General features: G+C 43.9%; 1 protein-coding gene across 1 annotated transcript in view; it reads left to right on the top strand.

Moving 5' to 3' along the window:
• The window catches only part of LOC117301054, a 126,853-nt gene that overhangs the window by 88,768 nt on the left and 13,022 nt on the right, over positions 1-25,063 (top strand). Inside the window, exons 55-67 of the mRNA XM_033784936.1 lie at positions 931-1,223; positions 1,991-5,606; positions 6,107-6,439; positions 6,785-7,335; positions 8,035-8,239; positions 8,983-9,687; positions 10,759-10,920; positions 11,899-12,123; positions 12,896-13,060; positions 14,369-14,665; positions 15,105-15,414; positions 15,906-16,032; positions 16,489-24,438. Coding sequence (XP_033640827.1) covers positions 931-1,223; positions 1,991-5,606; positions 6,107-6,439; positions 6,785-7,335; positions 8,035-8,239; positions 8,983-9,687; positions 10,759-10,920; positions 11,899-12,123; positions 12,896-13,060; positions 14,369-14,665; positions 15,105-15,414; positions 15,906-16,032; positions 16,489-24,438 — 14,939 coding nt within the window. The remainder of the gene's footprint in view (positions 1-930; positions 1,224-1,990; positions 5,607-6,106; positions 6,440-6,784; positions 7,336-8,034; positions 8,240-8,982; positions 9,688-10,758; positions 10,921-11,898; positions 12,124-12,895; positions 13,061-14,368; positions 14,666-15,104; positions 15,415-15,905; positions 16,033-16,488; positions 24,439-25,063) is intronic.

Below are 25,063 nucleotides of genomic sequence, written 5' to 3'. Positions count from 1 at the left end.
AGAATAAGAACCACAAAAATACACAAAGAAATGAAGAAGTAAAGAAATCATGGTTTGCGTTTGTGTATTAGGATTGTTCATTATGCTCAATTTGCAAAAAATGCTTGTCAGAAAAAAAGAAAAAAAAACAGTCACAATGTTGTAGAAATCTGTTAATGAACCTTTCAAACGACTTTATTAAACAACTTGTATATTAAATAGATCACTTTATAAATTCTCATGCGTCAAAACGAATTGAAGTGAGCAACTGTTTCAACTTATGAGGCAAAATCACTTGAATAGGAATGCATGTGTAATAAAATTGATCGCTCATTTGCCAAATGTAATAAAAATTGTTTTTGTGTGTGTTTTGGTATCAATGTACATTAGTATACTGTTCATTACATTCCCAAACTCCCCACACACATCATTGTCAACCCAAGAGCCAACCAGAGTTTTCAGTAAGTTTGTCCAGCTGACCTTTGTGTTTCTTCGTTCAAATCTACTGCAGAACAAAAACATGAAGTGAATCACCCATTAATACCAGACCTGAAATTGCCTACAACAAACTAGGGTTGGTACTCCCTGGTGTTGGAATCAGCAGTCTTCAACGTGATCTTTCTTATCTTCTCAAAAGTTCATGAGGCATGAACAGGTGGTTTAGGGTGTCACTACCTGTGAGTTTACTGACATAAATTGAGACAAAGTTTCATAGGTTCTTGTTTGTAATGGAAAGTATTGGGAAAGTTTTATACTGTAGTCATGAAAGCAACTTTTAATCATCCAAATCTACAAAAATTACCTTGAGAGCCTCTCTGCTTTTCGGCATATGAGTTCTTTGAGTTCATTCATACACCTCATCTGCCCCCCCCCCATCCTATCGCATGAAAGTTGGTGAGAGTTTCTAGTACCCCTAATCGGCGAAATGTTATTGGTTTGTTTCTTTTAAAGCTAATGGCGGCGGGAGTGGTGGTCGCATTGCACTCTACCTCACCAACCTATACTGCTTCCGAGGCTCAATGTATGCCCTTGGTGGAACAGGAGCCACCCATGGTGGGCCCGGTACTGTGTACAAACGCATCACACTAGGCGATACCTCTGAGCATTTCCTAGAGATTGATAACTCTAATCACCCATCTGGAGACGGTTGTGATTTGCCGGTGGTGTTGGATGAAGCCGGGGACCAAGAGTATGTTTTCAACGGAGTCATTCTGAAGAGGAAAGCATGTGTTACACTAGCACAGGTTTGTATAAATAAAATAAAATAAATGATTTGGTTTGCGACAATGCACAAAACTTGTATCTCGATTTTGAGTAGGGTTTGAAACTTTGCATGGTGGGAATATAATCAGCAATGGTTTTGTTCGTTGACATTAGTTTATTTTTCAAACCAAGTTGTTTCTGATGGCTGGTTTTGTTGGCTTAAGACCCTATCATTTTCTCTAAGGCCGTGTCCGAAACGACGACTTCGGCTACAGCTACGTCTAGATCAGCGCGTCTACCAGTGTTAAAGAATAGGCAGACGCACGCGATCTAGCCGTAGCTGTAGCCGAAGTCGCCGTTTCGGACACGGCCTAAATTCCTCCACTCTATTAAACTCAACACTCAAATGTTTGGACTAGGATAAGTTTGATATATCGTGCACTAGGCTTAGAGTGATTGGTTTGGAGGTACAGTTCCAATCCATCAAAAACTCCGCTCTCTAGTAACTCAATGTGTAAATGTTTGGACTTGGATAAGTCTGGTATGGTCTGTTCAATGATAAAGTTTGTTTCCTGCATTTCCATATCAAACAAAATCGGACAGCTTGTTGAATAAGAATTTTACAGGTTGAGACTGCTACAAAAGTCTAAGCTGATATTTTAGTGAATTTTTTAATCGGGTTTTTGTTTTGTTATAGCTTGAAACTATACTATTGAAATGAGTGTTTCTTTCAACCCCCGAAAATAGTGTAATTATTTTACCTCTTAGAATGCGTTGACATGCTTTTGTATTTTCCGTTTATTTTCAGACAACAACATTAACCTACAACTTGACAATCGAACATATGTCTGGAGATAAATCCGGCGTCGTTCATATTCAAAACCATCACAATGTGTACTTTGAACCCCAACAGCAGAGATCAAGGGCACCTGTTAATATAATCATTGAATCTGAAGGCACTTGTATCCTACCATCGAAATTCGTCATTGTTGCAAAGGTGTATGTAAGAGGTGCTCTGTATGGTTTGGAGAATGCTGTTGTTGATGGACAGTTGTTTCTGTATAGAAGTGGATACTTTGCATGCATGAATTGCACTATAGGCAGTGAGGAAAGGGGTAATTACTGGCTGGGCCAACTGACTGTACGCAGAAATGGACTCCTGTACATTGTTACCAGCGGAGTGCGTAATTTGAATGACGGTGCCACTCGGCTTGTGCTGGCAGAGAGATTGGATGTTGACTACAGTGGGACTGTTCATGTGAACGATGCGCTTGTGGTGTTTTCCCAAGATATGAAGGTTGAAAAAAGTGGTGAGATAAAGGGAGATGGGTCGGGATACGGAGCGGCAAGTGGTCCTGGGGCAGGGTTTACTGGCAAAGGAGGAGCTGGTGCCGGGTATGGTGGTCGAGGAGGTGGAACAAACGATTACTCACACGGAGGTGCAGTGTATGGAAGCCAGTGTCTGCCTACACATGTCGGCAGTGGGGGTGGAAATTGTGATCACGGGCGTGCTGGGGGTAAAGGAGGTGGTGCTATACAGCTTGTTTCCAGTAGACTCTTGATCATGGAGGGTCAGATTCATGTTCAGGGCTTGCCCAACAATGAGGCAGGTGCAGGTGGTGGCAGCGGGGGATCACTTTGGATGGATGGCCTGTTTGTTGAAGGATGGGGATACATGAATGCCGATGGTGGAGCTGCTTCTCATCATAATTATGGATATTTGTATACTCATTATGGAGGTGGTGGAGGAGGTGGCCGGGTCAGAACCTTCTCACCAAACAAACCGCATGCAGTGGTCATTGGACAGCGTAGAGCCGCTGGTGGTTCTTCTTCATCCTCCTTTGTCGGTCAAGCAGGGACATTATGCGTCTCTGGAGAGCTCTGTAGTGGACACGGGATGTGGTTAAATGACACCGAGATGTGCGACTGTGAGGATGGCTTTGTTGGTAGCAACTGCCAGGTCCCTTGTTCTGCAGATACAACTTGCAATGGTCAAGGGACTTGTGCTGACTTCGGTGGGTGTGACTGCTTCCAGGGCTTTGTGGGGTATCGCTGTGAGCATCAGTGCGACCGAAACACCACCTGCAGCGGCAGTGGTGAATGTACCCCGCATGGCGATTGCATCTGCGACCTGTGTCACCACGAGTTGGACTGCTCAGAGATGTGCAATGGGAACGGGACTTGCAGTGCTGGTGTTTGTGAGTGTGACTCGTGTTACATTGGTGAGCACTGCCATTCCTTATGTAACCATCACGGCGTGTGCAGTGCAAATGGGACGTGTGAGTGTGAGGAGAGTTGGCGAGGGGATTTCTGCACAGTTGCTGGCTGTCCAGGTGAGGATGAGGACTGTTCAGGTAACGGGATATGCAATGCCGCTGTCCACCAGTGTTACTGTGAGCCATGGTGGAAGGGCCCAGGTTGCTCCCTGCCTGATTGTCCAGGAGAACCAAACTGTTTTGACAGGGGAATTTGTAACACAACCTTCCTACCCCCAGAGTGCAAAAATTGTTCAGATGGCTGGATGGGTGCAGATTGTAACGAGACATGTTTACATGGAGATCAGATTCCAATGGATAGTGGGATTTGTGTGTGCGACCCCTGCTGGTCTGCGAAGGGGTGCAATATTGAATGCACTGGACATGGTGTGTGTGGTTCAGACAATGTCACCTGTGACTGTGATCCATTTGAGGGATGGCGAGGAGAGGTCTGTGAGATACCAGGTTGTCCTGGATTTGGGGAAGACTGCACCGGACATGGTGACTGTAACAGCGCAACCCATGAGTGCACTTGCTTTCCTGGTTGGACTGGCCTGGCTTGTCACATCCCAGACTGCCCAGGTGAACCTGATTGTTCAGATCGCGGGTTTTGTAATGCCACCTTTGACACTCCGATTTGCCTGAACTGCTCACTTGGTTGGATGGGTCCAGCATGTGCTGACCCCTGCGTAAATGGCGTTCAGGAACCCATGGACAGTGGCTATTGCAACTGTTCAGCAGGATGGAGTGGTGTTGGATGTGACTCGGAGTGCTCGGAGCATGGAGTGATTGTCGACAGCGCTTGCATATGTGACTATGCTACTGGCTGGAAGGGTGAGCTGTGTGACATACCGGGATGTCCTGGTAAATATAATCTCGACTGCTCTGGGCGGGGAGATTGCGACAGCTCCTTGCATAAATGCACCTGCAATGAAGGCTGGATGGATTTGGGATGTGAGATTCCTGACTGCCCTGGGAGCCCTGACTGTGCCAACCGTGGACATTGCAATGAGACCTTTGATCCACCAGTCTGCACAAACTGCAGTAAAGGATGGATGGGACCTGCTTGTGAAGACCCCTGCGTCAATGGCGAACAGTCACCGATGGACAGTGGCTTCTGCAACTGCACCAGAGGATGGGCTGGAGTCGGCTGTGATGCAGAGTGCTCCTTGCATGGTAAAATAATCAATGGTGTTTGTGATTGTGACCCAATCTGGACCGGTGACCTCTGCGATATTCCTACTTGCCCAGGCCTTTACGACCTCCCTTGTAGTGGAAGAGGGGAGTGCAACAGTGCTACACATGAATGTACATGCACGAGTGGCTGGACTGGAGAAGGATGTGAACTTCCAGATTGCCCGGGTCGGCCTGATTGCTTTGAGCGTGGCTACTGCAATGAGACGTATGATCCACCACTCTGTACTGACTGTATTAAAGGCTGGATGGGAGTAGACTGTAATGAACCATGTGTACAAGGCATCCAGGAGCCGATGGATAGTGGGGTGTGTGTCTGCGAGCCATGCTACTCTGGAAAGGGCTGCGATAGTGAATGCACGGGCCACGGAAAATGCCAAGACGACCAATGTGTATGTGATCCTGGTTGGCACGAAGTAGTGTGCCAGAGACCCGGGTGTCCTGGGGTGGGTGTGGACTGCACAGGTCATGGTGATTGTAACAGCGCCTTGCATCTTTGCTTCTGCTTCCCTGGATGGAGCGGTGATGGTTGTGATGTGCCAGACTGTCCTGGTGAGCCGGATTGCTCAGGACGTGGCTTCTGCAACTCGACTGATCGCGAGACTCCGGTTTGCACCGACTGCATCTACGGATGGATGGGACCGGAATGTGACAATCCATGTTCACATGGGGTCCAAGTTCCGAAGGACAGCGGCTTCTGCGAGTGTGAACCGTGCTGGACAGGTGCAGGATGCAACAGTGAATGTTCCGGAAATGGAGTCTGTGACGAGACAGGTCAGCACTGCCTGTGCTTTAATAATGAAAATGAGGCATACTTGGGTGAAAAGTGTGAAACTGTTGGCTGTCCTGGTGTTGATGGTGCCTGTAACCTGAAAGGAACATGCAACACTGTCACTCAGGAATGTACCTGCTACCCAGGTTGGACTGGTTCTGATTGCACTATCCCGGACTGTCCTGGAATTCCAAGCTGCTCAGGTAAGACAATTCTTTACCACAATTTCTTGAAAATGCACAAATGTATCATTTTATTCACTTTAATCCTTTCAGGCCAACCCAGAACAGACTGGACAGTGGCCTTAAAACCGACATGATGAATCTACTCCTTTATTAATAGTACAGTTGACTCTCATTTAAATGAGATTGCTGGGATTTGCCAAATAACCTCTTTATAATGGGAGCGTTGTTACGAGAGATCAGACAAAACAAAGAAAAGCAGAAATGAGTTTCAAGACTTCAGAATGTACATCGCTGTTTATAACGAATGTTGACTGTATTTGTCAGCAGTATACAGGTACTTTTGTTAGAAATGGTTCCAAGCAGGAATGAAATTGAACACAAGTCTTTGATGTTCACAGAAACTCAAGTTCTCCATTAATTGGCAAAGTATTGTGAAATTCTCATCAGGTGTACAGCAGATTATACTAATAAATAGAATGTTGACCAGATTGGTTTTGTCTTTGTTCTCTTGATAAAAGGACATGGTGATTGTGTACAAGAAACACCCAGGCGCTGTCACTGTGAGGCAAATTGGGCTGGCGAGATCTGCGATGTACCCTGCGAGTTCGGCTACAATTATGGTGACCAGCGTGGCTGTGTTTGCGACAGCTGCTACACCGGGGTGGGATGTAGCAAAGTGTGTTCCGACAACGGTGTGTGTGAGAATGACACTTGCGTATGCGACTTTGATTCGGGATATCGTGGTGATGGATGTCAAACCCCAGGATGCCCCGGTGTGTCTGTAGACTGTAGCAACCACGGAACCTGCAATACAGCAACGTTTGACTGTCTGTGTGATCCAGGATGGAAAGGTAAGGTTTATGTTAAATTTGTTGTTATATGTATAAAACGTTTTAGAAATTTGACAAACAATTTCCCTTCACAGGACATTTGTTTCTGGGCATTATTGTTTCTCCTGATGAAGTATACTGTTAGAAATGGCGAGAACACACCGGCTCACAGCCAACACTCCCACAAAAGATAACTTAAACAGCCCTCGTATTACATAGCTTCTTGAGGTCATAGCTTCTGTTGGCCTGATTTTGTTCTTGGCATCCCTTCAAAAGTTTCTCATAGAATTTAAGATTTTTTGAAGTGCCCTTTGCAAAAAAAAAATACCTCGAAAATTATGTCATTTTGTTACATTTGCTTTGAAGGGATTGGATGTCATCTGCCGGACTGCCCTGGGAATCCCGACTGTAATGGGCACGGCGATTGCCCCATCCCACCTGATGGTGAGGACCCAAAGTGTACTAACTGTGACGATACTTACATGGGAGACGGATGTGAACTTCGCTGCATCTCGGGCATGCCACAACAGATCAACGGCACCTGGGAGTGCATATGCGAACCATGCTACGCAGGGCTGGCATGTGAAAAATACTGCAACGACAAGAGTACATTTTGTTTGAATGGCGTCTGCGACTGCGGTTTCGACGGGTGGCGTGGAGACACATGCACCTTGCCAGGTTGCCCCGGGTTCGGCGAAGACTGCACTGGTCATGGAGAATGCAACCGAGCAAGTGGAAGATGCTACTGCACTAGTGGCTGGCAGGGTGTTGGTTGTCACGAGCCAGACTGTCCTGGTACCCCGGATTGCTTTGGAAAAGGAGATTGTGTCCCTGAGGAACCGGTTCCAGTGTGTCGTCACTGTGATAACAAATGGATTGGAGAAGATTGCAATTTCTTCTGCGACAACGGAAGAGAGGTAATTACACATACGTTAAAGCTGATTTGTTATTTTTTCAAAATGTTCTCCTCCTTTTTGTGTTTAAAGGAACATTACAGAATTGGTTTTGCTAACAAAACAGTTGCTGGCAGCGTAAGCACTTTTAAATCCACCATATACATAAACTGACAAACCTGTAGAAGTTTGAGATCGATCAGCGAAATGGGATGGGTCACAAGAAAATAGTGAAAAACCGATTACACATTTTGCATGACATTGATGCAAAAAACATAGATATAAAACGCTCACTGAGCGATATACTCTAAACGCAAAGTTAAGTTATTTATTTTTCATCAAATCAGGCATTTCAGACAAATATTTCAAGGGATGTTTTCTACTATCATCATTAGACCGTGTAAGTTTGGCGTAAATCTGTGATCTTCCTGATTTTGTTTTCTTACCAATTCTGTAACATACCTTTAACACGGCAAAAAAATGATATGATGGAATTTTTATGCTAAAGTTGTACTGTGTTCAAAAGCCTGAAGATTGGATTGAACTTGGATTGAAAATTCAACAAGAAGTTTTAGACTGGATGGCGTCAATACATAAGGTCCATGTGATTTGGGTTTTGCCTTTCACCTGTGCTTTTTTGGCACTGTATACACAGCGCTCTTACTATACAGTCCTGCAGAAAAAAAAAGTTGTGATGAGTTATTTTGTATTGAATCCCTTTAGACCCCACCAAACTCGGGCTTCTGCAAATGTTATCCGTGCTACCATGGCCCGCACTGCGACATCCTGTGCTCAGATTTTGGCAAGTGTACCCCAGACGGGTTGTGTTTCTGTGGTTTTGAAGGGGGAAGAGGAGAGTACTGCGACCAACCTGGTTGTCCTGGCTTGTTTAACACCGACTGCTCCGGGCGTGGCACCTGTCTCTTTGGTAAGTGTGAGTAATATTTGGTGTTTATTCGTGTCTTTGAGACCCCAAGGATGTCTCAAAGCGCTCCAACATATCATTACCCCTGGTCACTGTGCCATTTAATTCATTCCTTAAACCATCTCTGCCCACACAGGTACCCATTTACCCCTGGGTGGGGAGAAGCAATTATAGTTAAGTGTCTTGACTCAAACACACCCCTCTCCTGAGCAAAACACCAGAGTTTGAGTTCTGTGCTCGTGTCTGCTCAGCCATAACACCCCACTAAATCCAACATTTACGTGAAATAACAATAATAGTAGCTGGGTTTATATAGCGCCAAATTACCAAAGGATTGCAAGGCGAAGGGAGAAGAACAAACGTAATGGGACAACCAGTTATTATTCATTATTTTTATATAGCTCCTGTACCAAGGATCGAGGCGCCTTACAATAAATTTTAAAACAAAAACACTAAAAGTGATATTATACAGTGAAGGAACCAGTTGGAGATTGTGTGGGCCTTGAAACAGACGTTCCGCGCTTAGAACGGGGACAGGAAGACAGTACCACAGGTGGGATGCAGCGGTAAAATCAGTGAGATATCAGTTGCGTGTTATCTCATTAAAAAAAACAATATAAGTAAAGTTTTAGAAACCAAAGTCCATAATGTGTCATATTACAGACTGAACTGGAATGTGGTCAAAGGGGTTCATGGTTGTCAGAAATGAAAGTTTGACAATTACACCCAATTACTTTATGTTTTAGATACGTGTGTCTGTAGAGAAGGATGGATCGGGCTGGGTTGTGAGACTCCAGACTGCCCCGGTGAACCAGATTGCAATGACCGCGGCAACTGTATTGAAGTTATGCCAATCCCAGAATGCCGCAGTTGCATCGCTGGCTGGATGGGAGAAGCGTGCGATATACCATGCGGACCAGATCACGGATACCAGTATCCAATGGACAGCGGCGTATGTTTGTGCACCAGTGGCTGTTGGCACGGGCAAGGCTGCCAGGAAGAATGCAGCGGATATGGCACCTGCGCAAACGATAAATGCCAGTGTGGTAACGATGACGGATACAATTCTGGAAAGTGGGGAACCTTCTGTGAGATTAAAGACTGCCCTGGAGTTGACGAGCCTTGCTCTGGTCATGGGTTTTGCACGGTGTACTTTAAATGTTTGTGCGACGATGGATGGTTAGGGGACGGGTGTCACATACCAAACTGTCCTGGTGAACCGGACTGTAACAAAAATGGCGTCTGCGATGGGACGGGGGATATACCGCTGTGCTTGTGCGATCGGTTCTGGATCGGAGACGCCTGTGAGTTGTCTTGCGTCAATGGAACTGCGCTGAATGATGGAAGCTGTGCATGTGATCCCTGTTTCATCGGGCCAGGTTGCGACAGAGAATGCGGTGGGCATGGGCTCTGTGGGGATGATGTGTGTTTGTGTGACTCTGCATGGTGGGGTAAGTAATTACTTGATTATAATTTTTATTTTTACAGTACTTATCAGGCATGCACTTTTCAGCTGAGATCAGCTGATATCCTCTTTTTCCTTTCAAAACAGTGCCATGGAAAACTGAAAAACACTGTAAAAAAAAGTTAAGTGTGATCGGCCATTTCTTCTTTTTTTTGCAATAAGAAAGTTGCATGTCTGATTTATGCATATCATCATTATCAATAAATTTACATTTTTTCCTATACTGTCAACTGTCAAAAAAACAATGATACAATTTATTTAGGTAATATTGAACAGAATAGACTGAGTTACACTAGGCTTGAAAAGGCAAAAAAAAAAGGAAACAGTATGGAGGCTGATTTGATAAGCCGAGGCTTTTAGTAATAAGCCTGTAGACAGATATAGACAAAACAATTGGACAAACAGAGACAATACAAACAAACAAACAAACAGAGAAAGTATGGAGGCTGATTTGATAAGCCGTGGCTGATAGTAATTAGCCTGTTGACAAAAAAAGACGAAACAAATGGACAAACAGACAAAACAAACAAACGAACAGAGAAGTATGGAGGCTGATTTGATAAGCTGTGGCTTGTACATGTAGTAATTAGCCTGTGGACAAACAGAGGCACAACAAACAGACAATCGGATACAAGACAAACAAACAAACAAGCAAACAGAGAATAGAGGTTGGTTTTATCAGTCGAGGCATGTAGTAATTAGCCAGTGGACGGACAGAGACACAACAAACGGACAAACAGAACAAAGACAAACAAACAAACAAACAAACAAACAAACAAACCAACAAAGAATAGAGGCTTGTTTCATCAGTCCCGGCTTCTAGTATTCAGCCAGTGGATGGACAGAAACAAGATAAATGGACAAATTTAGGACAGACAGAAATGGTTGAACTTAGACACAAATTTATATGACCAATCCTAGAACTTAAAGTAGCAAACACCATCTTTTTACAGCCAATGTGCACATTTTTAAGTGACAATATTTTGGAATAAAAAGGGGAAATTGCAGTTTTCAAAAATCATGGTTTTATTTGAACAATTTTATTGGTCCCATTTAGGTCCACTGTGTACATTTCAAGGGTGCCCAGGTGTGGGGACAAACTGCACAGGACATGGACATTGCAATGTCTTTGACCAGGAATGCTACTGCAAGAGCGGATGGAAAGGTTTAGGTTGTCAGATACCAGACTGTCCTGGTACACCAGACTGCAGTCAGAGAGGTTAGTATTTATAACTGAATAATTATAGGGAGACTGCCAACGTAGGGTCAGATATAGGTCAGTTGGTAGAGTGCTGGTATATTATTCTGGAGGTTGTTGGTTCAAGTCCTGCTCCAGTAAATTTTTCAGTTATAGAATTTTTTTCTGATCAAGCGTGTGGGTTTGCCTAGTTATTTCTGGCAGTGGCTGCTGAATTTGCCTCGGCAACTTGTTAACACTTACAAGGTGTTACATAAGTGGGCCTCATACGCATGTAACTTCAAAACTTGTCTGGAAATAAATACTGTTATAACACACCTCTTGCTTGTTCTGTATTCTGGTTGGCTGAAACAGGATCATTTGGGATGAACTAATTTAATCTAGTGATCGCGCGCGCATGTTTTGCGGGAACTAGTTCCCGAGTGGGCACTAGTCTTTGAAAATAGTGCCTGGTTACAGCGCCTTCTCTTGACGTGAACCGTTAACAGCAACTACAAAACTTCCCTTTTTTTCCCAGATTTCTGTTCTTATTTCCGTTTAAGACCGAGCTGTGTTATAAAACACATGTTGACTGGCATAAATCGGTAACTAGTGTACGTCTGTTCCCCCTCGGGCCTGTGAGTGACCAGAAGAGGGACCTATTTCCCTCGGCTTTTGGCTTCGGGAAATAGGTCCCTCTTCTGGTCACTCAAAGTCTCTAGGGGGAATAGACGTACACTAGTTACCTCATTGCCAGTCATTATGAGTATAATAAACACTTTGAGACGCCAATATCGCAAGCGCTACATATTAAATTCAATTCAATTCACACTTATTTCCATACTGTCAAAAGCACAGCCTTACAGGGTGCATACAATGTAATAAGGTTTAATACAGTCACAGAAAATGAGCAGTGTGGAGGCCGCTATAATTTTTTTAAATTATTCTTCTTCCTATTATGTATAACTTATCCATGATCTCACTCAAGTTTTGTAACAACTCAAATATTTCCCACGGTAGGAACATGCGATGGAGACAACTTTGACCCGCCCCAGTGCGTCGATTGCAACCAAGGCTGGATGGGTGAAGTCTGTGAGATACCATGCACCAATGGTGAGCAAGATCCACCCAACAGCGCCTTCTGTAAATGCTACGGCTGTTACACGGGCACCAGCTGTGATGTTGAATGTTCAGAGCATGGAAGTTGTAATGGATTCAATTGCGTCTGTCAGGAAGGATATAAAGGTGAGTTTGTCAGCTCCAACTAATCCAGCATTCCAGGGATCGATTTCACAGACTCGAGTTTCAGATTTTCAGAATCCTAACTGTCCTGCTATTCATGTTTTTCAGAAAAGAATTTCAAACTTTGTGAACCAAAAATGCTTCTCTAACACATACTCAAACTATTAACCTCATTATACATGTAGCAATTCCCAGCCTCAGCAGAGTCCGCTGGGCCTGATTTCATAAAGCCTGTAAGCTCAAAAACTTGCTTAGCACAGCTTATTTGAAACTGGTAACCTGTGAGTTGATTTCACAAAGAGTTGAAACCAGTCTTACCTCGAGTTAGGACGAGATACTCATCCTAACTTAGGACGAGCTATATGTTTTTGATTCTCCTAGGACTAGTCTTATAGTAAGGACTTGTCCTTACTCTTTGTGAAATCGACCCCTGCTGTTTATCTACTTCTACAAGAAAAACTTGGGGACTAAGAATTTTGCTTCTGCTCTTTTCACACTGTGTCTCTTATCCCCGAGGAAAACTGCCGAGGGGTCAATTTCACAAAGAGTTAGGACTATGTCCTTACTTAGGACAAATCACTGGAGATAATTCAAACTTAAGGCTTGTCCTAACTCGAGATAAGACTAGTCTTAACTCTTGTGCGTCTGTTAGGTAAACCTGTTGACCACCAAAATGGTGGGCGTGGCTCAGTCGCCGCGTGTGACTTGCTTGCAAGGGGTCACTACCAATTAACCAGCGACTAATTACAAATTAACACTGTCCATCTTTTTGTAGGTGAATACTGCGAGCAGCTTGACTGTCCCGGTGAGCCAGATTGCAGTAACTATGGAACGTGTGTCCGTCGAGACGGCCGCTCTGTATGTCTTTGTAATCCTGGCTTCACTAGCGATGATTGCAGCCAGATATACTGCGCTGGAGAGCCTGAGTGCAGTAATAGAGGTATGGTATAATCAAAACTATATTTTATCCTTCGAGAAAGACTCTGCCAGGGTGGAAACATGAGGCCATTATCTTTTTTAATTCAAATTTCCCGAGAGATTCCCTGAGAGCCCAGCTACGCACATGCACAATTGTATAGCAAAATAGTACACAAAGTATGAAAATAAACGTTCTGCAACACGAATGAACACTACATGTATGACTAATGTCTATGCGTGTAAACCTAATCACGACAGTACTTAATATTTTTTGCACGATAACAATTAAGTAAGCATTTCGACACTGTGGCACGTTCGCATTAGATGAATATTTAACTGAGATCATCCATCTCATTCCATTGGGTAAATCTTACCAAATCCGCACTTGGAACAGGTTTGATCAGGATACATGTGCCCCAGAACTTTGAGCCTGCCATCCCGTTCTGCATTTAGACGGAATGGAAACGTAATTAAAAACAGCTTTCACGAATTTTCTTAGGACATGTTCGGACATTTTGAGAACTAGTTTGGTGTGACCCAGCTTTAAACAACTTGTTTTGTGTGTGTATAATGAAAACTATATTTATCCTATATAGGATTTGAGGCATTGCATGGTGAGGTATCAATATATATTTGGTTTGCAGTAGCACCATGTTTGTATCTACTTGCCAGGTAGAGTTTGTTCTTAGACAGTTCTCTAAGAACAAAATCTACCTGTGTTACCGCAAACCAAATTAGATATAACTATCCTCTGGCAGGGTCGAAACATGAGGCCCTTTTCTATTTTTTTTGCATGATAACAATAAAGTACTTATTTTTAGACACTGTGGCGGCATTGGGTTAGATGAATATTTAACTGAGACCAACCGTACCATTCCAATGGGTAAACCTTACTGTGTCGGCACTGGAATTACTCAAACTTTTGACTTGATGACCAAAGTTTTTAGGCCACCATCCTGTTCTGCAATCAGATGGAGTGGCAACGTACGTAAAACGCGAAGGACATATTACAAACGGAGCTTTTACGATTTTCTTAGGACGTGTTCTGACATTTTGAGAACTAGTTTGGGTGTGACCCAGAAACAACTTGGTTTGTGAATCTAGATTAATCTCCTAACTAACGTCTGTAAATCTTTTTGTGTTGTTACTTTTAAGAAAAAACTTAAAACTTATCTCTTTCCTAAATAGTAGATTAATGATTTGTTTCTTGCAAGTTTTAATTTATCCTTTTCTTTGTCATGCGCTTTGATCATGTCTTGGAAAAGCGCAATATAACTACCTTTTGATATTGTTATTATGATTATTATTGTGTGTGTTGTGTGATCTCCAGGGAACTGCACCCTTACAAGTTCATCCCCCCAGTGTGTCTGCTTTCATGGCTTGGATGGAGAGTCTTGTGAGCAATGCCTGCCTCGCTTCGACGGCGACCAATGTCAAGAATGCTCCGAGGGTTACATCGGCTGGAACACCAACTGTGCCATCCTCTGCCTGAATGGTTACGCAACGGAGGAAGGGGGAAGCGAGTGCGAATGCTACGTGGACCCTGAACACGGACACTGGACCGGCGCTAGCTGTGATGAGTGTATCGAAGGGTGGTCCTTGCCGGATTGTCGGTCCTGTCTTGGAGGTAAGAGTTTTAATTAATTCAATACAATTCAATTCACTTTATTTTCCACAAACGAGAAATTAATTTTCAATGTAAAATAACAACAATAACAAAATAGCAAATTAATTTTTTTTAAATGATTTTAAGTACAAAAACAAACAAAAAACCCACAATACTTCACTATAAAAGGAACTAAAAAATCAGTTATTGAAAAATATCAAAGTTATAAAAGTTCAATGAGAAGTTTTACACCTATTGAATTAGAACTTGGTTCAAATTGGTCAAAGTCAGTCACTTTTTCCACTGGAACTTGGCCACATACATACCTTGCAGGAAAATATTTTATGTTGAAGCGTCTTGAGCATTATTGAGTGATGGCCATGCGCGCTAAATAAGAAGCCATTGTTATTGTAATTAGTATTAACTTCAGTTGATTATTATTGTGTTCTGTATCTTCTAGGGTTCGTTGGCTTGGGTCACTGCTTCAGCTGTATGAGCGGTCATGGTGGTTACCGCGATCCAGACGATGGTGATGGAGGTAGCGATATACTCGTTCCACTCCTAGAGTGTGTGTCACCCGAGGTCAACGGGACGGGTTACATCGCATGGTTCGGCTACAGGAACGAGAACCCCCACAATGTGTACTTGCCGATCGGTCCGGATAACCGTTTCGCGGTGTCATCTATCGTCCAGGGTAGCGTGGCTGGAGAGAGCTTAGGGCAGCCAACGAAATTCAAACCTGGAAACCACACTAATGTTTTCAGTCTGAGGTAATGCAAACCACAGTCCAGAACAATGTTTGTTTGTTTTTATAAATATACTTTTAAGCATATGATGTCATTTGAGTGGGGCCATTGATCTGTATTATATTGACTGGATAGAACAAGTAGGCCAGATGTGTTGACTAGCTGGCGTTTACTAAGGGGTTTACGCGGGGTCGTCCCACCAATTTTATGTGAAGTTTGGTTCTGGAGCAAATTAATTTCATCAGATTTTGCCTATTTCTTCGGAGTTTTTAAAGAAAATTAATCATATGGCCAAAGGATCAAATAATCAATGGTCAAGTGTTATAGGTTGCCAGTACGCCAAAAGTTCAGATGTTCAGAAAATTTGCCGATAGCCCACATCAGTTAGTTGTGATCCTAGGGGATCTCTCAAAATATATATATATATAAACCAAGTCAATGTCAAATATTTTGAGAAGGAGTAGACATACCATATTATTTTTAACACCTTTTTGACTTTCAAAAATATTTTTCAGACTCTCAACCGCTGAAGACAAAGCAACTTGGTACCTGGCATACTCCTTGTCCAACAGAAGATTCCAAGTCGAAGCGTCTGCCAGCTTCCTAATCCCCTGCACTGGAGACGAGATTCAGGAAAACGAGGTATGATAAAGAATAATAATAATACTTGGTTCCTATAAAGCGCTTTATCACACCCCTGATCAATCAGAATATAGATCATTTTTGGGGTTGCACAAAGACCAATGTACAGTAGTAGGACTTAACCCTGTTCAAAATTTATAAAAATTGCAGGAACTGAAAAGGTAATCACTAGTTTGTCTCGCAGCTAGAGGCATTTCAAATCCAACTTTTTAGCAGTAGGTACTTTAATAGATGTAAATTTTGCATCAGGCGCTGTCAGGGATAATATGAAGCATATATTATTTGTGGTTGACCCTAATACTAACATGTGATAAGCACTGTACTTCTGAGTCCTGTGACAAAATTTATTATAAAACTGCCCATTTGTGTGTGTGTGTGTTTTTTAAAGTAAATCAGCAACAGTGTGTATTCTTAATAAAATTTATTAAGTCATTCATTTATGCTTTATCATTTTAGAGAATAAATGCCAATGAAACTGATCCTGGATATTGTCAATGCAACCACGGCTACTGGGGACCAAGCTGTGAATTTGAATGCATCGGTGGAGCTGAAACCCCTTGCTTTGGCAATGGTGTCTGCGACCCAACCTCCGGAAACTGCACATGCAAAGCTGGGCTGCATCAGAGTGAGGACTGCAGGACTTGTGCAGAGGGGTGGATAGGTGAAGACTGCTCTGTTGGACTTATCCAGATACCGAATGAAAACGATGGGTATCATTATGGCACAGCATATGGCAGGGGACACTTCACTACTTTTGACGGGGCGTCTTACAAGTACTACGGTTCGGGTCAAAACCAGTTGTTTAAGAGCCATGACGCAGATGCTCAGGTAAGAATGGTGCCATGTGAGTCTGACTCCCAAGCTACGTGCATCAATGCTTTTGCAATAGAGCTTAACCAGGAGAAGGTTGTTACCATACATGGGGGTTACACAACTGAGGAAAATAGTGGGTACGTCTGGATCGACGGAGAAGAGTTCAAGCCAGGATTTGGTATCAAGATAACTTCAAGATGTTGGTTGACAAGAGAAGCTCACGACCACTACCAGTTGTACATACCTGGAGAATTGTACGTGAATGTTCACATCCGAGGGAGGTACTTGGATGTTAGAGTTGAAATCACACGTACATCCTGTCAGTTAATGCAAGGTTTGTTGGGTGCTTGCAACTCAAATCAGCTGGACGATTTCGTTACAAGTGAAGGTCAAGTCCTCATGGGTGGTGAGAATGCAACAGTTATCCTTAACCAGTACAACATCCACAATATCTTTGGACATAGCTGGAAAGTGGCTTCAAACTCTACCTTATTCGTCTATGAATTCGGACAGTACAAGGAAATTCAAGATATTGAGAACTCAGGAGCAACTTACTGTCTGTTGTTTGATCACTCAAGTGCAGAGTCGGTTGAGTTGAACACTTTCTCTGACTCGGATGTGACATTTGAGTTTGATCTGAAACTGGCACCAGGTGAAACAGACTGTGGTACAATCCTGTCTTACGTTCTGAAACAGACTTTTGCTGTTGCGTACTGCGACACGCACTTCAGCATGCAGTATGGCACCCAGGCTTATTCAACCAACTTTGGTATCTCCAGGGACGTTTGGTACCGAGTTGCCCTAGTCTGGCAGAAGTCTACCAATTTACTGCAGATCTACTGTTTTGATCCTGCTGGTGATCTTCAGACCCAACTTTTCAACTTCGGGACGCCAGATGTTCTCTCTCCTGGAGGGAAGCTTGTGCTTGGATCGTGGTATCCTCCACCAGGATTCTCAGGACAGCCTCCCCAGAGTGGCTTTGTCGGTCAGCTTGATGAAATAAAGATCTGGAAAGCATTATTCCAGCAGTCAGAGCTCAAGGAAAGAATTGGAACTGCAGCCAGCACTGATGTCGCCCAACTTGCCAGTTACTGGAAACTCAACGAGGGTCAGGGGTCGGAATTTCATGATGCTGTGTCCTCGGGTGATTTCACAATGCAGGTGAAGCCATGGAGTGCACCACAATGGATGTTTTCTTCGGCGACTGTTAAAAGTGAGCAAAATGTTAGGGACTTATATGCTCTACCAAGTAGTGATGATTCAGATTGGAAGAGAGCAGAAGAAGCTTGTGAAGACTTCATCATGTCACCATCATTCAGTGAATGCAGTCGGATGGGATTAGCGGACTACTACCACTTGATGTGTACTCTTGATTATGTGCTCAGCAAGAACCCGGACACTGTCATGGAAGTTGTGCTTGCCTTTGCTGACCAATGTAAGCATACAGTAGGTGAGGTATCGTACCCGGCGAAGCCATTCTGCAATGACTTTCCTACAAGAAAGTTTCCACAGTGGATTGGGGCTGACTGTGGTACATCTTGTTTATCAGGGTATCCAGTGACCATGCCAGACTTGAACATCACATGTAAATGCTATCCAGGCTACTGGGGAAATGAATGTGCTGATCAGTGCGACGGTGGAGCTGGTTACCCCTGTGGAGACAATGGTGTGTGCCTTGAATCAAATGGCATGTGTGAATGCCCAGTGTACTTAACAACTCAGTCGGACTGCAGCACTTGTGAGGAGGGGTGGTATGGAATTGACTGCACCACCACTGGCTCTGAGCAAGCTGCTATGGGCAAAACTGCTGTGGCATCATTTTTTACCTACGGACATTACTTGATGTTTGATGGAACAGCATACAATATGGAAGCCCAAGGAGAGTTCACTTTTTCAAGCACCTCAGATATGTCAGTTTATGTTCGACAAGTTCCTTGTGAAGAGGGTGTTGTGTGCATCACCAACCTCTGGATGCGGTTGTACCCATCGAGTAGACGTAGAAAGCGAGAGGCTTTAAGCGGGCTTGATTTGAGCTTTAGGGTGCCTTTTGAGCCAGGAACTGACCATCTTGTTTTTATTGCTGGAGAGGTGTTGATCTACGAACAGCCAATTCGTTTTTCCACAGGGCACACTCTTACCAAGACATCACCGACTACATACATCATAGCTAAAGAAGGGGCGAGCGAGGTAACCATACTAATCCAAGACCGATACATCAACTTGCAGCTGGTTGTTCCACAAGACCTTTGCCAAAACACAGAAGGCACTTTCGCTGGAAGCTGCGACAACAACACGGACAACAACTTCCAAGTCGAACCGGACAGCTTTGTTTCACTTGCAAACATCACATATGATATCATCAATGGACCATTTGCAGCATTCTGTACTATTCCCGTATCGGAGCTTGCACAGTTTGTATACGAGTATGAAGAATACAAAGAAACCCGTGAAATCAAACCATCGGGCAATGCACTGTTTTTCAATAGTACAGCTTGCATCAGTGAGCCTTTTGTAAATATCTTTGAGACCGCGTCCGACATCACCATAGAATTCATCCTTCGAGGGGAAGACCCTACTACCCAAGGAGGTACCCTGGTTTCATACCTCAGTGAACACTCTTTCGCCATCACAAATGATAATTCACTCAAGGTGCATTATGCTGACGTCATCTTTGACACAGGAATCGTAACAGAAACTCAAGAATGGGGATTCGTATCCTTCATGTATTACCATACCCAAGGACACTGCACCCTGTATTACATCAACCATGCTGGAGGCCTGCAGAGCTCATCATTTGAAATCAGCAGCCACATTTTCAAAACTGGTGGAACACTTGCATTGGGTCGATGGCAACCAGGTCGTGACCCTTCTATGCAACAACCTCCATTGACAGAGTTTGTCGGTTACATGGATGAGTTAAGGATCTGGGAACGCACCTTTGATATACTGACTGTATGGCAGAGTTCAGCATTAAATGCACAGCCTGATGCACCTGGCCTAGCTGCTTTATGGAAGATGTCTGCAGGACATGGAATCATTGTGGAAGATCTCATCCACAAAAATAACCTGTACATACTTGAAGTAGGGGGTCCTGTTTGGTCACTAGCAGGTGCACCGTTGGATCCTGCACCGAGCCCCAGTGGTTACGACTTTGTTGGAAAGGTTTACAATAAGTTCAGTAGTGACAAAGACAGGCTAGCTGCTGAAGAACAATGCCAGGCGCTGTTTTTAGAAAGTCCCGTTGCTGTGGAATGTCAAGCTCTTGGGCCAGCACTTGGGGCCTACTTCTACCAGGCCTGCTTAATGGATTATGTTGTCGACAAGGGACTGTCTTCTGCAGCACCATCAATTGAAGCATTCTCATCGTACTGCAAAGTTGCTCTTAACCTATCCTCCTACCCACTAGATAACCTCTGCAAGAACATCAGTGATTCCATCAAGTTTGTTGAACTTGAGTGTGAAAAGAAGGAGTGCGTTTTCGGAACAGTCGATGCGAACAAATGCACCTGCGATGAGGCACACTGGGGGGACACCTGCGCCTTGCCATGCCCCGGTGGATTGTCTTCACCTTGTAATCTACATGGAATGTGTGTCCAGGAAACAGGGCTGTGCAGCTGTGAAACCACTTGGTCAGAAGCAAGTAACTGCACCGAGTGCAGATCAGGATGGACTGGGTCTGAGTGTTTAACAAGTGAAATCGACAACGAACCAAATGCAACAGCGCCAATTTGTAACATGTTTGGGCAGGGGCATCTTGTCAATTATGACGGTATCCAATTTGACTTCAAAGAGTTTGGTGAGTTTTACATCACCAAAGACCCATCAACAGACTTTGCAATCCAGGTCAGGATACTCCCTTGTTATAATCGGTCCTCCTGTGTTGCAGCCTTTGCTATACAGTACAACGGAGAGACTATTGTTGTGAGGACTGATTATACAAGAGACAGCCTTGTTCTTCTATGGCACAATGAACAGAGAATCTCATACAATGACCTGTCTGTTGGTGTAGGAAATTTCATCTTGGAGCATACGTCATCATTGGACTACTCTCTGAAGAGTGGGTCAAGTTTACATATCAGGTTCCGGGTCATCGAACGTTCGCTGAACCTGCTAATGCTGATACCCTCAACATACTGCGACCAATCAGAGGGCATCTGTGGCTCATGTGACGCAAATTCGATGAATGATATCACAGATATTGATAACATCAAGGACAACAACCTTGTACAGCCAAGTGACAGCTTGTTCATACCATTATTCGGGAAAGGTGGACACTATGAAGAAAGAGACCCAACTGGGGCTGAGTTCTGTCTACATCTTGACGGTAGCTACCTCTCATCGGACGTTCTGAATTATGTCTTCACTGAAGCAACTGACATAACCATCGAGTTCCTGATCAAAGTCCAGGATGACCAAGGAATCATTCTCTCATTCAGCACAATATCATCCTTTACCATCTTCGTCCATCTTGGAACCATCCGTGTGTCAATGGTTGGAGAAAGCTTTGATACAGCTCTCGTTCCTGAAATCAATCTTTGGAATCAAGTCTCGGTAGTTTGGAAACGCACACTCCACAGGATAGAGGTATACCTTGTGGACTCACATGGTAGCATTCTCCAAGCAGCATATACATTCAGCACAGGCATTGATCTCTTTATACCAGGTGGTAGGCTGGTAATTGGGGGATGGCAGCCAGGTACAGACAACACCTCTCCTCCTCCAGTGTCTAAATCTCTCATCTGCAGTTTTGACGAACTAAGGATCTGGCACAAGGCACTGACTGTATTTGATATCCAGTTCTATCAAGGCATGAACATACAACCAGGACTTAAACATATTTTTGGCTTGTGGAAGTTCAATGAGGGGGAAGGTGAGGTAGTGTTTGATCTGATCCATCATGCACATTTTCATTTCACAACTGAAGCCTGGATACAACGCTTGCCAACATGGAGGTTCTCTTACGCCAAGTTACATCTCCTACCACCACTTTACACCTACGATTTCCTTGATGTGGAGTTTCAACTACATGTCAGAAGCATATGCGTGGAAGTTATTCAATCATCGTCACTAACCAGCAAATGTAGAGCTCTCGACGCCTCAAATTTTGAGTACTATCTGGTGTCTTGCATAAGGGACTATGGTCTATCAGGAAGTCAGTATGCAGCTCTCTCTGCATCCCTTGCCATTGCAGATTTCTGTTCAGTTCGTTTGGATATCCCTGAAGACTCATGGCCAGCAAGGTGGCTCTGTAACTACTTCCAAGGAATCCCCTTCCCCACCTGGTTCGGACAATCATGCGATAGTCAATGCTTCTTTCCAAGCAGCATCAACTCACCAACTGAGCAATGTCTCTGTTCAGCGGGTTACTGGGGAAGCAGCTGCAACTCCATATGTCCAGGCGGATTTCTGTCAAAATGCGGAGGCCATGGATCCTGCCTACAAGAGTCTGGGCTTTGCCGATGTGATACAAACTGGAATGGTGATACTGAATGTGAGACCTGCTCAGCAGGGTGGAAGGGTGAAGACTGCTTCTTACCTGTTATCGAGAAACCTGCTGTCACAGTCATCCATCGCTGCTCTGTCTTCAGCAGCGGCTTTTACACTCTGTTTGACGGGGCAAGTGTGGTATTCACTGATATTGGCGACTACACATTATATGAAAGTGACCAGATGACTTTGCAGGTTCGGCAAACACCTTGCCAAAACAAGAAGGCATGTATCACTGCTATTGCCCTCAAGGTCGGCGATGACATTCTTGTCATCAATGCTCCATCAGCTGTAACAAATGAACCTCTGGTAATACTGAACAATCAAACTATCACACTTGGCTTGAGTATAACATTTGGGCCATTGGTTCAGTTTGCGCTAGAAAGAGTCGAGCTTGGAAGATTTGACATCACTGGTCCGAATAATTTCCATCTTATTCTCCATATGTCGGACATCTACATCAACATTGAACTTGACATTCATCAGACAGCGTGTGTAGGAGTCCTAGGTTTATGTGGCCCCTGTGTTTCAACAGAAGCCCCCTGTACAGCCAACGACAACGATCCCATCTGCGCCCTGCGCCATCTTGGCTTGGCCACTTATGAAACTCGCTTCACCCTGACTTACTCATTAACATACCAATTTTGTGCGGTGTATCAACTCCAAACATCAACAAGCATACTGTATGAAGCATTCCACGGACGTGTCTTTTCAGGTTACCCTGTAGTTTCCTACCCATCCCCTGCAGGGTTTGGGCTGTTCTTTGATAACTCAGGCATCGTGTCAACCCCTATCCCTGTTAAGATCCTAACCACAGACCACATCACCGTGCAGTTCTATGTTCAGTGTACAGGAATGGCAACAGGAACTGTACTATCATTCACTCATCAAGCAACATTTGCTGTGACAATATTGGATGGGAAGTTTCATCTACATTATGGTAGTCTAGTTATAGACACAGAAATATTTGTGGTTGTCGATGAATGGCTTCAGATCTCTTTAGTTTACAATCAGATCTCTGGTAGAATTGATTTCTACTGTGTGGACACAGCAAGAGTTGTACAATATCGGTACTTCATAGTTGGAACAGGAGTGTTCACACCAGGGTGTACAATGGGAATAGGAACCTGGCAGCTACCTAACGATGGGTCCAGCCTATCTCCAGGTGGTACATTTGTTGGCTATGTCGACACCATCTGCTTCTGGGGCAGACCCTTCTCACCAACTGATGTGATAAATAGCTGGGGATCACCTGGACTTCGCTTTGACTCTACGGTGGTCGCACTGTGGCCGCTAGACTTTGGTCTTGGCTCCGTTGGATATGATGTCATCTCAAATATCAATCTCTTGTTCCCAGTCGACTTCTCTATCTCTCCCACATGGTGGTCCTCAAGTGCCCCTGTCGCTCACATCTCAACTGACCTAGACTTTACCATAACTGTAACCTTTTCAACCCCAGAGCTCAAAGATGAAGCAGAAAGACTGTGCACCAAACTGATCTACTCTGGTCCAATACAAGATGCGTGTGGAACCCTCGTAACCAGTGCTCAGTACTACTACATAGCCTGCTTAACTGATATTTCATCTACATCCCAGTCACTGAAATGCAAGGACTCGGTTTTAGCGTTTGCAACTGAATGCCAAACGGTCTTAGAGTTAGACAACTGGCCAGCACAACTTCTATGCAATGATTTCCGAGATGAAACATTCCCAGTCTGGGCCGGACCCAATTGTACAGAACAGTGTGTCTTTGGTACTTTCACTACCACATGTGTCTGCTTGTACGGTTATTGGGGTGCAGAGTGTGACAAAATCTGTCCAGGTGGGGGACCACAAGACCCTTGCCACGGGAATGGCGTCTGCGATGTAGAGATCGGGACATGTACCTGCTTTGGCAACTGGAAGGGTGATGAGGTGTGCGGGACCTGCTCTCCAGGGTGGACCGGAGCCGATTGTTCCCTGCTTGTCTCAGACTTGCCACCGGGAAGCACTGAAGTCTCTTGCTCCATGAGGTCAAAGGAAATTACAAACTTTGCTGGTCTGAGCTTCGATGTACCGGATGTTGGGATCTATCAACTGACAAAACTTGGAAATGTTGAAATTCAGGTAATATATTTCTTTAGACAAATGCCAAATTTAACCTTAAACTTATACCCAAGTTATTGGTCACTGCGTCACATTTCAATGTCTGGGAAAAAAAAAAAGGGAAACAGACATTTTCACAACGTTATGAATCGACTTATGAATATTTTGAAAGATATTTTTTTTTCAAATTATGTCCTGATTTGGAAGCAACAACAAAACATAATGAGTCAACCATAGCCATTAGGAGAGAAAATCTGTTGACAATGGCATGCCCTCAGTTTATCACAGTGTTATAGATGTTGTGTATTTGTTGAATACCTTTAATCACTGTAGCTCACAAACTTGAGGAAATCAACATGAGTGCTTGCTATATAAACCAGAAACACCTACTCTTCCGTGATAATGTTTTCTGTGTCCCTATGTACACTACCAATCATAGTACATGGCTTAATGTCCCATTCCGCAAAGCAATTATGGCACAGCTCTGCTGTGGTTACCATTCTCCCTTAAGCCCAGTTTATACTTCCTGCAAATGTGAATGCAAGCAAATTTTGACTCAAATGTTTCGCAGGAGTTTGGCACAGGTCAACTGACACGAATTATTTGTTGCGATTTGTAATGTCAAATTCGCATTCGCATGAAGTAT

Source organism: Asterias rubens, chromosome 16 (genome assembly GCF_902459465.1).
Source record: "Asterias rubens chromosome 16, eAstRub1.3, whole genome shotgun sequence".
In the NCBI taxonomy this organism is placed as follows: Eukaryota; Metazoa; Echinodermata; class Asteroidea; order Forcipulatida; family Asteriidae; genus Asterias; species Asterias rubens.
Note: the sequence above shows the minus strand (reverse complement) of the source record. Positions and strands in the feature narration are given on the sequence as shown.